This window comes from Passer domesticus, chromosome 13 (genome assembly GCF_036417665.1).
Source record: "Passer domesticus isolate bPasDom1 chromosome 13, bPasDom1.hap1, whole genome shotgun sequence".
NCBI classification, from domain to species: domain Eukaryota; kingdom Metazoa; phylum Chordata; class Aves; order Passeriformes; family Passeridae; genus Passer; species Passer domesticus.
Genome location: NC_087486.1, coordinates 2,275,989 through 2,293,617, shown reverse-complemented (window position 1 = coordinate 2,293,617; position 17,629 = coordinate 2,275,989). Strand labels below are relative to the sequence as shown.

Below are 17,629 nucleotides of genomic sequence, written 5' to 3'. Positions count from 1 at the left end.
CAAATCTATAGCACCTGAAGTGTTAGCACTCAATTAGTGACAAGGTTTCAAACCCCAGCGTTTACTGGCGAGGTATAAACAGAGTCCTCGGGAGATAGCTGGGAATTAGAACGGGAGGGGGCCCTGGACATCTTAACCGGCTGGGATTAAGAGGAAAACTTTTTTAAAAGGTACCATCTCTCTCTCTCTAAACAGTCCGAGGTGTCGAAAGCTCCGAGGGAGAGAGGATGTGCCCTCTGGAGCTAATTGCGGGGTTGGGAATTTTTTTTCTCTTTGTTTGGTTGGTTTCAGCAAGAAAAGTTTTTGGTGTCCTTTTTTTTTTTTAAGAAAAAAAATAGAAAGAAAAAAATACAAAAGCACACTAAACCCAACATTAATCACATTCAGCAGTCCCGGAGAGAAGCAACGAGCGGGTGTGGACGACAATCCTCGCCTGCGAGAGGCCGGGGCAGGCTCGGTCCCGAGGGGACAGCGAGAGCAACCTGCAAAGAGAGTGAAGGCAGCGGGGACAGAGCAGGACACCCCACTTCCCCTGAGAGCCAGAAAAAACAGCAGCGGCTTTTCGCCCTATCTCCCGCACTTACACCCCCGGGGCCTGGGTCTGCAGAAAGGGGGTTAGGGCGCTCCTCGGGGTCCTGCCTCGGTTTTGGTTTTTTGGGGGTTTTGGGGGTTATTTTTTGGGGTTGTTGGTTTGTTGTTTTGTTTTTTTTTTTTTTTTGGTGGGTTGTTTTTTTTGTTGTTGTTGGTTTTTTTGGGTTTTTTTTAGTTTTTTAGTTTTGGGGTTAGGTGGTTTTGTTGGTTGGTTGGGTTTTTTTTGTTTTTTTTTTTTTTTGTTTGTTTGTTTGTTTGGGTTTTTTGTTTTGTTTTGGTTTTTTTGTTTTGGGGGGTGGTTTTTTGGGTTTTTTGGGGTTGTTTTTTTTTTATGTTATTTAAACGCGATCAAAAAGGAGTCCGCAAAAGTTCAAAGTGATGCGGGAGAATTCGGGGTCCCCCCGGGCTGGGCAGGACCCTGCGGGCTGCGAGCGGCGTCCGGAGCTGGGAGAAGCTGTCGCCTTTGTCCCTCCCGCTGGGCACCGGAGCCTGGCTGCAGGGGGCTGCTGGAGAGCCCCGGGAAAGGGAGAGAGGGGCTGGGAACGGGGGGAGGACCGGGTGCTGAGCCCCGACCCGGAAAGTCCGTGAGCTGCTGTGCGTCAGTGACTTATTCATCAATCAGCCGGACACAGAGCAGACCTGGCCTCTCTTTGCCGAGTGTTTGCTTTTTCACCAATTATTGCGGCCCTGCAGCTCTTTTTGTTGATACAGTAGTTCTAAAAAGTGCTAATGTTCATTTATCAGGGGGCCGAGCCCGGGACTCCCACTAGTTGTGATTCTTCCAAAAATATAAACACGAAGAGAAGGGCTAAGGCTAAAGCCCCCATTTGTTTCTAAACTGCAGTATTAAAAGTGATGCATTGTTGAAGATAAAGCGGAGATAACGCTGTCTGTCTCCAATGAATGTCTCCCCGACGCATTAATGACATTCCAAATGATAGCTCCGGCTTATCGTTCAATTAATCACTTCCACCCTCTGCAGCCGGGCCCACATCGATGGGCGGCCGCCGTGGGACCGGGGGGCTGGAGGGAGCAATCCCCAATCCTTGAGGCAATCCCCAATCCTCAAGCAATCCTCAGGCAATCCCCAATCCTCAGGCAATCCCCAGTCCATCCCGGCTGGAGGCCGGCAGCTCCCGCCCCGCCGGGATGCGCTCCGGGCCCGGCTCGGACCCGCCGGGTTCCCCGGGCCCAGGGAAACCTCCGGGGCAGGAACAGCCGTGCGAGAGCCAAGCCTGGCCCGGGAAGGGCGTTTTGTCCCGGGATAAAGGAAGGGAGCGCTGGAAGGAGCCTCTCCCATCCCGCAGGATGGGGATGTCGCCAAGGCGAACTGACAGGCGGCTCTGGGTTTGGGGAGGATCGCGATCGCTTCGTTGTTTTAGCCCATATCGAACCTATAAGTTTGTAATAAAAAGGAGGCAGAGAGGTTCAGAAAGGCCGCGGAGGGCCAGGGGTGCTGCAAACACTCTGCAAAGCCCCTCCACAGGCCCCTCTCCCCAGGCTGCCTCCTCACTCCCGGGCACTGCACCCTTCCTCCTGCAGCATCCATCCCCGGCAGACATCAGCCAGGGACGGCTGCAGGAAACGCACCGCGAAGATCGACCCCTCCCCTCATTAAATTGCAATATTTCAGGCCTCCCCGTTTGCAGGGATCGCTCCGGCTGTCATCGCCAGCTCCGGGGATGCTGCGGCTCCGGGCAGCGCCGCCCGCAAAAAAACATCCCAAATTCAAATCCAGCTCCCCGGGGTGCCGAGACACAAAATCCCGGGGGCAGCGGCGGGTCCGTCCTGCTGGGGGTGGGATGCTCACCTTCCCACCCGGCCCGGAGGGTCCCTTTCTGCGGGAGGAGAAAGGATTTGCACCGCTGTGACCCCGCCGCTCCCGAGGGCCCCCCAAACTCACCGCAGCCCTTCGGGCTTTCTCTGCTCTGCTCCCACCGAGCCCATCCCGTGCCTCTCTCAGTCGGGCGCTGGAGCGCTAAAGGAGATTCTTTATTTATTTCTATTTTTTTTTCTCTCCCCCGTAACCCACAAAGCCCTGAACCGCCCCCCCCCGCAACCTGCGGCTTTGCAGCTAAGGTTTATTTGAGCGGCTCCACGCGAGTTGAATGAATGAGCCCCACCCGGGGACAGCCCCCGCGGCCCCCTGCTTTACTTACTCCTCTCTTACCCCTTGTATTTTGCAACACCTTCACCCGCGCTTGTTTTGATTGATTTTTATTTTTTTTCCCCCCAAGACAGTGTTGCATTTTTTGTTTGAAAGCTTTACAAACAAACGAGAGGAAAACCCAATCGGCATTTCCCTCTGCAGCGGCTGCTCGGGGTCTCTCTGCTGTCAGCTGGGCTTTGCAGTCACTGTGCTGCTTCAGAAATTCTGTATAAACCCCTTGAGCAGTGAACTCCTGTTTTTTGGTTCCTGCCATCGGATATTGCAGCACACTAAAAGCGAAACCTCCGTTCTCTCGCTTAGAGAAAAAAAAAAAATTAAATCAGCACATATTTGGTTGATGGTTTCCTCCCGGCCTGTTTATTTAATCTGACTGTATGATAGATAGCATCAGACAGTGACTTTGTACGCATTAGGCCATTCTTTTTAGGTTTTTTTGGTGGTTTTTTTTTTTTTTTTTTTTGTTTCAAATGGATGAACAACCCCTCCGCCGCAAAGCTGGACAAATGCAGTGCCGCCCCTTTAAAAGAGCGGAGCTGTTTTTGAGATGTATTACTATATTAGGTGACATGGAACTTTGCATCTCTCATACCATCACCGCAATGTTGGCCAATAGAAAGCTAAAGTCACCCAAAAACTGCCTAGTCCCTCCTTCCCTGGCCTTATGGTCCGCTCCTACCTGGCGGCAGTGCACAAGGCAGGGCAAGCCTCGGGAATGCTATGTGCCCCCTCCGGGAGCCCACGCTCCAGCGCTGCTCCACCTTGCCTGCTCCCCACCTACTTTTCCATGACCCTGGGCTGCGGCCGCTGTCCCTGTGTCCTCCGCAATGTTTCCTAGCCCTGTGACAACGACGCCCTTCTCGGTGAAGGATATTCTGAACCTGGAGCAGCAGCAGCAGGGCGGCCTGGGCTCCATGGAGCTGGCCTCGCTGGCCTCCCCGTCCTGCATGCTGGCCAGCTTCAAGCAGGAGGCGTTCAGCGCCGAGCCCCCGGCCCTGCCCGACCTGCGGGACGAGCTGCCCGAGCCGCCCCCCGGCAAAGCCGCGCCCGCCTTCCCCGGCTCCTACTACGGGAAAAGCTTCGTGGAGATGGACTCGGCCAAGGAGGCCAAGGCGGACAAGAAAGGTAAAGCCAAGCGCTGCTGCCAGGGGCTCGATGGGGGTCACCCTGAGGGGCTGGGTGCTCGGCCGGGGGTCCCCAGGGCTGCGGGGGACAGGGGACAGCTCGGGGCTAAGGGGAACAGAGCAGGGCTGCGGGGGACAGGGGACACAGCAGGGCTGCGGGGGACAGGGGACAGCAGGGGACAGGGGACAGCTCGGGCTGAGCTCGGACAGCGGCAGCATCTTTACCCCGTGCCGGCCCTGCGGGAGCGGGGCCGACCCCGCCGCGGGGAGGGTCCCGCCGACCCCGGCCCGGAGACCCCAGCGGGACGGGCAGAGCTGCGGGGTGACACGCGAGGCCTCGAGTTTGGACAGAAACCAGGTGACAAATGCGGCTCCTGACTCGCTTGGAGGTCGGGGTGGGTTTCAGGACGAAGCTACGAGTGGTAAATCCATGCTGGGGCACAGGCGTGCGAGACGCAATGGGCAGCGTTGTTTTCAAACAAAAAAGAAGAAGAATTTGGTGCAGAGGTACCTAAAGATCGGGGCAGGAGCGGGTGGCCGAGGAAGAGGCCGAGGAAGAGCCAGGGCTTGCTCACGTTGTATCCTCTTTATTAAATACTGATTTATATTTTTTTTTTTTGCACAATTTTCTCCTTCCGCTCTTTTCCTTTGCCCGTTTATTTCGCTGCAGAGCTGTGTTCCCTACACAAGAGCCTGGAGCAGGAGAAAAGAGACCTGGAAGATCCCGAGCGCCCCAGACAGAGGAAGAGGAGGAAACCTCGCGTCCTCTTTTCCCAAGCCCAAGTGTACGAACTGGAGAGAAGGTTCAAGCAGCAGAAATACCTCTCGGCCCCGGAGAGGGACCACCTAGCCAACGTCCTAAAGCTCACCTCCACGCAGGTGAAAATCTGGTTCCAGAACCGCAGGTACAAATGCAAAAGGCAGAGACAGGACCAGACGCTGGAAATGGTGGGGATCCCTCCCCCGCGGCGGATCGCCGTGCCCGTGCTGGTGCGCGATGGGAAGCCCTGCCTGGGGGAATCCTCGCCCTACAGCTCGCCCTACAATGTCAGCATCAACCCCTACAGCTACAACGCCTACCCCGCGTACAGCAACTACAACAGCCCGGCCTGCAACGCCAACTACAGCTGCAGCTACCCCTCCATGCAGCCCGTGCAGCCCTCGGCGCCCGCCAACAACTTCATGAACTTCGGCGTGGGGGACTTGAACTCCGTGCAAACGCCCATCCCGCAGGGCAACGCGGGCATCTCCACCCTGCACGGCATCCGAGCCTGGTAGAGCCAGGAGCGGGACATTGCCGGCTCAGCGGAGCATCCCGGCGGATCTCAGCAGCGTGCTGCCCACGGACGGGCTGCGTTTTTGGGTGGTTTTGCGGTATTTCGTGCGGGGCCGGGCAAGCGCCGGCGGGGGATGCCCGCATTTCCCGGCCCCTCTCGCTCCCTTCCACCCCGATAATTCCCCTCCTTCCTTCCTACAAACCAGCTGGTAATTTGCGTGACTTGTTCCCAACAACACCCAGCCAAGCCCTGCAACTCCCTCCTTTTTTTTTTTTTTTTTAATTTTAACTTTTACTCTATACTAATTATTATTGACATCCACATTTAATTTTTGCACTTCCCGTACGGTCCCCGCTGTTCGGTCAGTTCGGCACCCCCAGGTGTCCCTCGCGAGGCTGGGCAGGGATGAGGACAGACAGGCTCCCGAGGGACACAGACACTCCGGCCCGCCAGGTCCCGTAGGGTTCTGCACTAAAACGTGATTTAGCGTGGAAATGCACTGTCCGCCCCTTGGAACGCGTTGCCCTTTGCTGTACAAGCTGACGGAGATCAGCGAGTTGTCATTAAAGAGAGTGGCTGAACCTGGACTCCCTGGCGTTCTTGGGCATCCCGGGGGGCTCGGGGCCGCCCCCGGAGCCTTTCCCTGCCGGTCCCCCCGGGTTTGTGACACCCTCCCGTGCGCTCCGCATTCCCGTTCTGCCGCCTGCAAACGGTGTTTGTATTTTAAGGAGTTTTTAGAATTATTTTAAAGCTGATTTTCGAGCTCCCAGCGCGGCTAAGCACCGGCCCGTGTCCCCGGGCTGGGATCGGGGCCGATCCCATCGTTCCCAGTCTCCGGGAGCGCGGGGAGGATTTATTATTCCCTGCACAGAAATCACTGCAAGGAGAGGCACCGACACCCCAAGTCATAACCCAAAGCCCCCAAACTGCCCCCAGCCCATCGGCGGGAGGTTTCCACAGCCCCTGCAGATCCTGTCCCCATGGGGAGGGGCTCGAGTGACCCCCTGCCTGTCCCCAAATGCCCAGGGACAGCGAGCAGGGCTCCCCAGCGCCCGGCTCCTGCCTCTCCTCTGCCGCAGCCCCAGCCCCTCGGCCGCTTTTACGGTAGTCGCTATCAAATGTCAATTATTGGGAGTGAGAAACAACAAACATTGTAATTCAGCGCAGTCACAACATCCTCTGAGAGTGTCTGAGGCTGTCCGGCCGGTGACAGGGCGATTAGGGGGACCTGCAGCCCCTCCTGCCCCGGCCCTATCGGCCCCATCAGTAAACAGGGATGGAGACAGGGTGGCTGTGGCCCTGGGACAGAGGATGAAAGGCTGCCGGGGAATGGGAGCTGCCTGCAGCCTCTCTCCCCCGTTCCCAGCCCCCGAGGTAGGATTGCACAGATAAGGAGCCCCCAGCTCCCTCCAAGCCCTGCCAGGGGAGCCCTGGGCGCTGCCCACCAAGCCCCTAATGCCGAGGGCAGGGCAGACACCTGTCTGGGGCTCAGGGCTGGGCAAAGAGGGACCTTCAGCCTCGTCCCGAGGGGAATCTGCCTCGGGGCTCGCCCCACAGAGCCACAGGGACACAGAGTCTGTGACAAAGGGGACACGACTCTGCCAGCCCGAAGCAGGGGGACAGGGCACCTGGGCAGGCCAGGAGGGAGCAAAGGCCACTTCCCCTCGTTTGGAAGCGTCCCCAGGGCTCCACGAGGGCTTTGCCTTAGGAGGACACAGGATCCAGGTGGATCCAGCAGAGGAATTGGGAAATGCCCTGCCTGAAGAGAGCCAAGGTGTCCCAAGAACTCCGGGAAAAGAGGCTGGAGTGGGGCAGGGGAAAGCTGGTTTGAACTGGTGAGTGGTCACAGTTTGGGGTCACAGTTTGCCTGAGCTGTCAATGGTCACAGTGGTGCCACCGTGCCACTCCTGCTGTCACACTGCAGAGCCTGGCCAGGGGCAGAGCACACAGGGAGCCCTCAGAAGGACAAGTCCCGAGTTAACAGGGGAGCAGGCATTGAGAGTTAGCTAAAACTTAAACTTTGAGAAACCAGCCCTAAGCAGGGCCCTTATTTAAGTGAGCAAACAAGATAGACAGCAGTGAAACTTCAGAAAAAGCCACAGGAAAAAGTAACTCCCCACATCAACACAGAGCCTTTCTCACACACTCCCCACGTCCTTTCCCTTCCTCAGACGCTGTTATTTTCTCCAAACATGCTTATTTTCCTCCCATAATAACTCAGAGCTACAGCTATCGAGAAATCTGACTGTCTGTGGGATTTTCCCTGCTGTGGCTGCTCTGGGCCAGCTTTGGGTCTGATTTCCAGGGCTGTGCTCAGTCTCAGCAGGGATGAATGTCTCGCAGCTCCCACCCTCCCCTCCTCCCCAGGCTCCCTGTTCCTGCGGGAATTCCATCAGCAGCAGATGCAGGGCAGGGGAACACGGGGCTTGGAGCAGCAGCCGGAGCCTTGGAGCCGGCTCAGGAAGCGATTTAGGAGCGGACACGAGCACAGCTGGCTGGGCACAGCAGCCTCGGTTAAAGACCTTCCATTAGCTGGATGAATGGGAAGTGCAAGGAGATACAGGAGGAATGACCCGATGCCTCAGGTTTGAGCTTTTCTATTTTTCAGGTTCTGTGCTGCTTTAGTGTGTGGGGCTGGGTTCACATCAGGGGATGGTGAGCTCTGCACAGAGCAGGGACACAAAACAATTCCTGCTCCAGCTGGGCACCAAGGACAAATGATCCCAATCCCAGCCCAGGAGCACAAACCCCGTGGGCTGCAGAGAGAAAAACAAGGATGGGAGTGCAGGGGCTGCAGCTGGGGTTGGACACTGAACTGCAATGTGCACATGGAGCAGAGCTGAGCCCAGGGAGAGACCCCGGGACAAGTTATCCATTTTGGGACCATTTTGGGTTGTGCTGCCCAAGGTGGATCCATTAAAGCCTCTTAATCAATCCCCACTTTATTTTTAGCTCCATCTAGTCTCTGTTCTAGCTCAGCTTTCCCAAGGCATCAGAACCCCCAGCACCGACCCCGGCCCAGGGGCTCCCTGTGCCCCCAGACCCCATTTCTCCTGTTCCTGCACTCATTTCCAGCTGCAGCTCCACACCAGCCCGGCCACAGGGTCAGGCGGGGGCAAAAGGAGCCCCAGGCCTTGCAGAGCACCGGGGCTGTGCCTCTGAGCCCAGCCCTCCGAAAGGCTCCGAAAAACCCACGAAACAAACCTGACCTGGTCCTGCCTGAGCCTGAAGTGTTTCCCATCCCTAGAGCAGCGCTAAAACCTGTGCCAAGGAAAGGCTGATCCAGAGGGAAGTGCAGGATCCTGGAGTTTCCCCAGGGAATCTGAAATTAGGGATCCTCCAGTGCCCAGGGGCAGGCTAAGGGGTGTAGGGAAAGAGCTTTTAATAAGATTTGCACTTGGATTTGATCTCGTTCTTCACTCGTTTTTTTTTGTTTGTTTTTTTTTTTTGTTTGTTTGTTTGGGTTTTTTGTTTGTTTGTTTGGGGTTTTTTGTTTGTTTGTTTTTGTTTTTTATTTTTTATTTTATTTTGTTTATTTGTTTATTTGTTTGTTTTGTTTGTTTGGGGTTTTGTTGTTGTTGTTGTTTTGTTTGTTTGGTTGATTTTTGGGGTTTTTTTTTTGTTTTTTTTGGCATTAAAAAAATGCCAGCCTGGCACTGGCATTCACGTTCAAACCCAGCTTTGTTTTTTTTTGTTTTTTTTTTTTGTTTTGTTTTTTTTTTTTGTTTTTGTGGTTTTTTTTGTTTGTTTTTTGTTTGTTTGTTTTGTTTTTTTGTTTGTTTTGGGTTTTGTTTTTTTTTTTTTTTTTTTTTGTTTTTTTTTTTTTTTTTTTTTTTTTAATTCAGTGTCCCAGCTCCACCTGAAGGTGACAGGGTGAGAGCAGCTCGGTCTTCTCGAGACAAACTGCACACGGCAAGTTTATCCAAACCCTTTGGAATTCACAGAATTTGTACAGGAACACGTTGTCAGCTGTAAGGGACTGATACCAAATCCCTTGCCTGTGGCAGTTTTGTAGGAACTGAAGTAATTGTTGTTCCCAAAAAACACCCGTGCGGTTCCTGGAGTGCCAGAATTTTATTCCCTAAGTTCAAGGAGGTTTCACGTCGGAAGTTATTCTCTGGAGCCCGAAAACAAGATAGGGTCCTGGCAGGAATTAAGTGTTTCGGTGTTCCCGAGAAGCTCGGCAGGAAAACAACAGATCAACAACCCTCTGTCCCCGGCCCCTAATTCATCTCACTGACATCGGTTTAGATCAGTATCAGCAGTAAGTGATTTCTTGTTAATGGGGATTATTAAGAAGAATCAACACCTTTAAAACGCCACTCCCGAGCGAGAAAGGGATGGGCTTTCAGGCTGGAGTCTGATTTTTCATTCCTGGGTGGTTTGTTACTGCCCAAAACACGAAATTAACGCTCGAGTTTGACGCAGAGAAGGGAAGCAGAGATTTCTCCCAGCAGATGAAGCATTTGTGAAAGTTCATCAATCAAGGTTCAGCAAAGTGACACAGAACACATCACTTGAAGCTCTCTCCCTGTCTCCTGCAGTCATTTTAAACGCTGCCACTCCAGCGTTTCCTGCAGCAAAAAAAGACCCATTTGGAGCCAGGATCATCCCGAGCAGCCCCTCGGGCACATCTCCCCCTGCCCTGCACACACTGAGGAAAAATACGTGATTTCCTCTGCTTCTCATGAAGGAGCTGCTGGAGCCTCAAATGAAACAGAAATTATTCCAATGGAGGCTAGATGAATATGCTGAGACAGAAAATAAACTTTTTCCAGTGAGTACCCAGGAAGAGAAATTCACATTAGGAGAGAAAAGCATTTTTAAACCAGCTCTGTGTGTGAGCAGCTGGAGCGCTGACGCCACTGATGTAACACATCCCTTAACTCATCCCTGCTCAAAATAACATTTTTTGGTGTCAACAAAGAGTCACGATCAAGCAGCTAAATCACAGGTCCGAGCCAGGAGGTTGGGCATTTTTCCCAGCCCATTAGAGAGGGGCATCGTGTTGGCAGCAGGTTCAGCTCAGTGCCCACCGTCAGCATCCAGGGGTTCTCCTACAAAACTTGGGGAGTTCACTCAATACCTGCTCGGTTTGGAGGGTTGGAAAAATAAATTGTCCTTAAAAAACAAAACAAAAACAAACAAACAAAAAAGATATCAAAGCACAACACACAAAAACATACACCCAAAAAAGAAGAAAAAAAAACCACAACAAAACAAACAAAAACAAAAAAAAACCAACCAAACAAAAAAAAACAAACCCAAAAAACCCCATACTACAACCCTTGTGAATGGGAATAAATCTTTTAGTGGTCAAAATAATTTTATTTCTTAGAGTTGGCTAAGATTAATTGATCTTGGGGGACATGCTGGAGCTAAATTATTACTTGTGGACATGGGTAAGTTGAAGGCATGAAAGACTGCTGTGGAGTGGGCAGGGTCAGGAGTTAACAGGCTCAAATGGGGGGAAAAGAAAAGCAGATTTGTTGAGTATCTAAAATTCTGTGAACTGCTCTCAAAACTAGTTAGTAGGACACAAACAATTTAGAGTTTTAGCCCTAGAACCAGCAGAGCTGGTTGTTGAACAGGTTATTTCCTCCCACAGTTCAAAACACCTGCTCTCACATTCTCCAGGGGTTCTGGGCCTTTGGAGCAGGTTTGGTGCTCTCTGCTGCCACAAGAACACACCGGAGTTTATTTCAGCACAGCAGATGTTTCCCAAGTAGACTGCATTGTCCTCCAGCAGAAGCTTGGGAATAATCACAATACTGACTCCTAGAAATTGTCCCCAGGTGCCGTTTTCCTGGCCCAGGATGTTTCTGTACCCAGAGCAGAAGAAAAGCAGTGGAGGAGCAGCACACAGACATGGGCAGTGCTGGCTGGGAGCAAGAGGAACCATTCACAAACAGGTCACCAAAACCAATTCATGCTCATTTCAGTCCAATAAACAAGTTTCTTACATTTTTAAGCACCAAAAAAAAAAAAAAAAATCAGGATGAAAACTGCAAACCTAACGGTGCTGAGGAGACGATTCATGTTCTTTCAAAGGAGGAGGATTTAAATCTCACTCGACTCCAGGTCTGCTGTGCTGCTTTGTGCAGCATCACTGCTGCTCCCTGTCTGAGCAGCCCTAGAGGCAGGAGCAGCTCCAGATCCAGCCTGCAGTCACACACTTCACTTTCATCCCACTGCAGCCTCCCCAGGGACAGGGGCAGGGCTGGGGCAGCAGGAGCCACTCTGCTCGTGCCTGGCAGCTCCCGTGCCAGGCTCCAGGGTCTTCCTGCTGTTTGTTTCTGGTCCTGAGGGTTAGAGGTGTTTTCCTGTTTGTTCTGGGTTTTATTTGAGCTCCACCAGCCCAGGAAATGATCCCTGTGCCTCCATGGGGATTGCAGGAGGCCATCCTGGAGCCACGGACGCCCAGCCCTGCTCAGAATGCAGGTTCAGCACTGCTGTCCTTAGGAACAGCCTTTTCCAAGAAATGCCAAAAAAAATGCTTTATTTAGGCATAATTCTGAAGAAATTCAAGCATAATTGCTGCCATAAAAAGAGATGCTCAACCCTATCTGCCATCCAACACTCGTGTCCATCTGGGATCAAAAATTCCCCTTTTACATGCACACAGAGAAAAATTAACTTAAAAACCCCTCAAAACCAGTGGGAGCTGCTGATTATTGGCTTCTCTGAGAGCCAGGCCAGAGGTGACCATTTGCCTGCTTAGACACCAATTTAGAGCCCCCCAATATTTCACCCTGAGAACAGAAACCTAAACAACTTCTTATACAATGAGGCATTCAAACTTTTCCACTCAAGACCTCATTATCTACAGCATTTCACTTTTGTACACACAAAGATTATTTCCCATGCAACCAGGTGAACATAAAAACTCAGTATTTACCAAAACTCCCAAAAATAAGAGCACACGAGAGAATCACCCCCCATGCAGCACGTGGAACCAGAGGAACAGCTGTAGGTTAATTTCTAAATATCCTTTTCAATTTTCTTCCTTCCCTGACCACGTTTGTGGTCACACACACCCTGTGTGCCTCAATATTCTGGCTGTGCAAACGCTGAGCTCTGCCCCTTTGATCAGCTCCCGCAGAGCCCTTTCATGTCCTGCTGTCTTCATTAGCTCAGGTTTTAATTGCCGGGCACAGACAGGTGGTGCAAGGTCACGGCAGGAGCTGATGGATGGCTCTGGGCAGCGCCTGAGCAGCTGACAGCCACCAAACCCCTCGTGTGGGGCAGAGCCCTGGCCTTGGGCTGGGATCAGCAGGGCACCGACAGCATCCCACAGCTGCAGCCAGCCAGGCCCTGCCAGCCAGGATTTCCTGCCACACTTCCCCAGTTAGAGGGTAAAACCTCATTCTGATGAGGTTTTCTAAGCCACACACACACAGAGAATTATTGATCTGAGCACCACCAGCCCTGCCAGCCCCTGGCACCAGCACTGCACCCCAAAACATCCAGAACAAAACATCCCTCAGGTAAAGGCAGGGGTCAGGTCCAGACTGAGCTCAGGTGGCTGGGAATGGAGAGGCCACTTCAGCAATTAATTCCCATTTACCCATTAATTAATTAACTCCATTTTACACCATCTTGTTATTAAGACCACAAATTTTGCAGATTCTGGTGTGTGCCTTCAAAATTCCCTGGCCCAATGCTTTCAAAAATCTTCTTTGAGATAATTCTTTGGTTTTATCAACCAAGATAACAACATCCCATTCACTTCTCAGGGGGATGCAAGGAGAGGAGGCTCAAAATCAGCTGAGAGAAAAGTGTGAGCTTCAGGTCTTCATTCTGTACCTTTATTTTTTTCTTAAATACAGAATGGATAACAGTTTTGGGTTTTTTTTTGTTTTTTTTTTTTTTTTGAGTCACTGACATTTTGGGGAGAACTTCTTGGGGGGGGGGGGGAAACAAATAAAAATCAGTCTGGGAAAATCCAGCTCTGCAGAGTGCTTGCCATTGCTGCAGCATCCACTGCTTGTTGCTTTGCTTTTTTGGGGGTAAACTCGAGAGTTTTGAGGTCTTGAAATCTAGAAGCCAATTTTAATTGCAGCTCTGACATTTGTGGAATATTGAGATTATCATTCCATCTGATGTATGGCATTAGAGAGGCAGAGCTCCAGTGAGGAACAAGGATCCTCCATCACCTGGAAAGGCTGAAAACACAGACAGAAATCCCTGCTCTGGATGGAAAAATGGATGGAAAAATGGGTGGAAAACCTTGGCACGGAGAGGAGCTGACTTTTCAGAAGAGAGAAGGCTTTTGCTGCCCTGAGCTAAAGATAGGATGAGCACAAGCAGCAGCTTTTTAAAGCAGCAGATCCCTCCTTATCTCAAACCCCGGGAGGGAGCAGCATTTCCACAGACTGTGCAGTTCCACAGAGCTTTTCCTCCACTCCAGCATCACCCACAGGGTGAATCATCCTGCAGGGATGAGCTTCTCCCTCGTTATTTCCCTGATTTTCTGCCTGGGTACCACAGGCTTGGCCTTCCTTTATCATTTTGACTTTTGACCCTGGGCTGGGGGGCTCTGCTGTGCCCCCAGTGCTGCTTCCCCCCCAGCCCAGGATGCTTCCCAGGAGGGGCACGGTGCTGATGGATCTGCCACGACCAAGGGTCAAGTTTATGTTGATCTACAGGTGTCAGGAGAGTATTGATCCTCTGATGAAGGCCCCTGAGAGGTCGCCATAAATCCTCAGGGGATGAAAACCCCACGTAAGTCGCTTGCAGATGTCGCAGGGGGAGGCAGATAAAGGAAAGCAGCTGCCCAGAAAATGTTACCAGACACCCCCAGAGCAGCAGGGGAGGCCACCACTGTGTGTGCTCCAAGCCAGGGTGGCCAAAACTATAAAAAGGTGAAAGCATCAAGCAATTCAGGCCCCTGTCAGGGCAGAAGAAGCTTTTTCAGCTGGAGCTGGGATGGCTTTGGTTTGCCCAGGGCTGGAGGCAGCCTCAGCACAGACACCTTGCCCTCTTTGGTCAGCGCTCTGCAGTCATTTCCCTGACAGTGGGGAATTATATCCACCTCTAAATTGCTTTTCTGCACAAGCACAGAATGGTTTGGGTTGGAAGAGACCTGAAAGATTATCTCATTCCACCCCTGCCATGGCAGGGACACTTCCCCTGTCCCAGGTGCTCCCAGCCCTGTCCAGCCTGGCCTTGGGCACTGCCAGGATCCAGGGCAGCCCCAGCTGCTCTGGGCACCCTGTGCCAGGGCTGCCCACCCTCACAGGGAACAATTCCCTCCAATTTCCCCTCTTTCAATTGGAACCCACTCCTCCTTGCCCTGGCACTTTCCCAGTGCAGGTCCCTCTCCCTCTCAGACCCTGGAAGGAGCTGTGGGGTCCCCACACACCCTTCCCTGCTCCAGGCTGGGCATTCCCAGCTCTCCCAGCCTGTCCCCAAAGGAAAGGTGCTCCAGTCCCCTTATCAGCCTCGTGGCCTCCTCTGGACTGGCTCCAGCAATTCCATGTCCTTCTGGAATAATTTTAGACTGGGATAACTCAGTTGGAAGGGACCTACAGAGACCATCTCGTCCAATTCCTTGATTTTGCAGACAGAAAACCCCTTGCATCAGCTACAGCCACAGCAGACACAGGATAATAATCCCCTGCTCTGCATTTCCAGCTCCTCAGGCAGCTCGGAAGGTCCCCAAAGCACTTGACAGTGACCCACACCCCCGTGACCCCTGGAGCCAGGGAGCAGGCAGATCCAGCTCAGGGTTCCTGTAACTGGATGGTTTAAGCCCAGCAGCTCTGGCAGAGCGTGATGCTCAATCCCTTTATCATTCTCCTCTCCCTGCAGCAGCCAAAGCCAGGGCTAATTTTAAAAAGCAGCGATATGGGGCTGCTGCAGGAACACACGTTGCAGTTGGCTGCTGGGAATTGGAACAGAAATGGGCATGGACTGCTCTGCATGGCCAGGGTGTTGTGTCCTGACTCTGAGGAGCTGAGTTGAAATGCAGAAGGACGACCTGCCAGCTTGTTGAAGCCTAAAAGTTACAAAATAAACCTGACAAGTTACCTTTGGAGGATTAATAAACCAAAGACTGAAGTAAGTTCCATGAAAATCAATTAATGATCAAAACCAAATTTTTACCCGACTCTGTTCCTTTGGAAAAATAACCTTTTAACATATTAAATCAAGATCAGAGCCTTGCATTTCCTCTCTGGAAAGCAGTGATCCAAGGGAATGCCTGGAGCTGTGCCAGGGGAGGGTTAGGCTGGATTTTAGGAAAAGGTTCTTCCCCAGAGCCTGGTCAGGCACTGTGAGTAAAGAACCTTATCCTAAAATCCAGTCTAAACCTCCCCTGACAGCTTCATTTCTCCCACACCTGCCTGTGAAGCCAAGACTGGAGGAAGTTTTAAAGCCTCCCTTGCTGCCTGTGTTCCATTGTGAGCCCAGGCTCGCTGGAATTGGCAGGGCTTTGTTCAGGGAAGCAGAACTTTATTTCACAGTGCTACCTAGTGGCTTCTGCAATAAATGATCAGCTCCTCAAAATGCTCCTCCAGACAGAACCTCGGTGTGGAGTAAACACAGGTGACAATAAAAATCTAAACTTCCATCACTGCCTGAAATGAGTTAAATGGTAGGGGGGGAAGAAAAAAAAAAGGGAAAAAAAAAGGAAAAAAAAAGGAAAATGCAAATGAATCCCAAGGCTTTCTGAGTGGATATTTAACACATCAACAACCCCATCCCAACTTCCTACAGCTCTATCAGATACCAGGAAAGGAATTATTACATTTATTATATTTACAGCAGGGTTTTTCCTGCCAGGGATGGGCACAGGAACACAGAGCAAGTGGCACCCACAGCTCTTCAGAGCCTGTCCCTGCCCTCTGCCCCTCTCCCAGCAGCAGTGGGAACCCAGCTCCGTGCTCAGAACTTCTGGGACACTCAGAGTGACAAATCCTCCCCTCCAAAATCCCTTCCAGGCGCCTCTCACCCTCTCCTTTGCCCCATTACAGGGGCTGCTGCACCAATTTCTGCTCAGGATCACCCCTGCTGCCTGTTTAGGCTGATTTTCACACTGATCCATACATTTCCCCTGGCAGAGGAGCAGCTCTGCTGCCCCGTGTTTGCCCACACCAGACAAGGTGCAGCAGCACAGATTAATAAAGTCCTGTTCAAACCTGACAGGATCCAGTGATCCAAGAAAATGTTAAATCCCAGAAAATGTTAAATCCCAGAAAATGATAAATCCCAGAAAATGATAAATCCCAGAAAATGATAAATCCCAGAAAATGATAAATCCCAGAAAATGATAAATCCCAGAAAATGATAAATCCCAGAAAATGATAAATGCAAGCCTGAGGCACAGCTGCTGGACCTGACAGTTCTCCTCTGTTTAGAAGGGGGAGGAAAGTCCTCGCTTCCCTGGGATCACCAGATGAAAGGAATCATGTAAGTACTAAGTAGTATTAATAGTCCCAGGCACAAAATATATATATGAGAATAATATGGCCAAACAATACTTAACAGTAATTTCCAATAGCAGCGTTTGTATAATGCCATCGACACTCAACTGCTGATAAGCTGGACACACTTAAGGAATTTTAATAAGCCTTTGAAAAGCTTTAACTGATGTGAATTAAGCCCTGAGATAATTCCGACGCAGGGCTATCATTCTTCAGTTAAAAATAATTGATCTTGGATGTAAACGTCACATCTTGTGCCCCGCAGTACAAAGGCACAGAAAATGTCATTTGTCACCAGCAGTGCCCGGGGCTGATGGGCACGTTCCGAGGGACCGGGAACTGCTCCCGTGGGGTCAGGGACGAGCCTGAGACACCCGAATTAACAGAACAGGGGTGCTCATTGCCACAATTCACTGATACCCGAATTAACAGAACAGGGGTGCTCATTGCCACAATTCACTGAGACACCCGAATTAACAGAACAGGGGTGCTCATTGCCACAATTCACTGAGACACCCGAATTAACAGAACGGGGGTGCTCATTGCCACAATTCACTGAGACACCCGAATTAACCTGAATTAATTAATGAGCACACGGTGCTCATTGCCACAATTCACTGATACCCGAATTAACAATACACGGGTGCTCATCGCTACAATTCATTGATACCCGAATTAATTAATGAGCACACAGTGCTCATTGCTACAATTCACTGAGATACCCCAATTAATAACACACGGTGCTTATTGCAACAATTCACTGATACCCGAATTAACCCCAATTAATTAATGAGCACATGAGCGGGTGCTCATTGCTACAATTCACTGAGCTACCCCAATTAACAACACGGGGGCTCATCGCTACAATTCAGTGATACCCGAATTAATTAATGAGCACACGAGTGGGTGCTCATTGCTGCAATTCACTGATACCCCAATGAACAACACACGGTGCTTATTGCAATAATTCACTGATACCCGAATTAAACCGAATTAATTAATGAGTACACGGTGCTCATTGCTACAATTCCCTGATACACGAAT

At 51.3% G+C, this 17,629-nt stretch overlaps 1 protein-coding gene across 1 annotated transcript; it reads left to right on the top strand.

Moving 5' to 3' along the window:
• The first annotated feature begins 3,470 nt into the window (after nucleotides 1–3,470).
• NKX2-5 (NK2 homeobox 5) lies at nucleotides 3,471–5,160 on the top strand. The gene is made up of 2 exons (XM_064388013.1): nucleotides 3,471–3,883; nucleotides 4,553–5,160. Exons 1-2 carry the CDS (start codon nucleotides 3,586–3,588, stop codon nucleotides 5,158–5,160), a joined length of 906 nt encoding a protein of 301 aa, XP_064244083.1. The 5' UTR covers nucleotides 3,471–3,585.
• Nucleotides 5,161–17,629: the final 12,469 nt, after the last annotated feature.

Excerpts from the sequence above, each read along its gene's own strand:
- NKX2-5 (XM_064388013.1), top strand. The coding sequence starts at position 3,586 with ATGTTTCCTAGCCCTGTGACAACGACGCCCTTCTCGGTGAAGGATATT. Across the intron at positions 3,884-4,552 it reads GGCCAAGGCGGACAAGAAAG|AGCTGTGTTCCCTACACAAG; the intron begins GTAAAGCCAAGC and ends ATTTCGCTGCAG.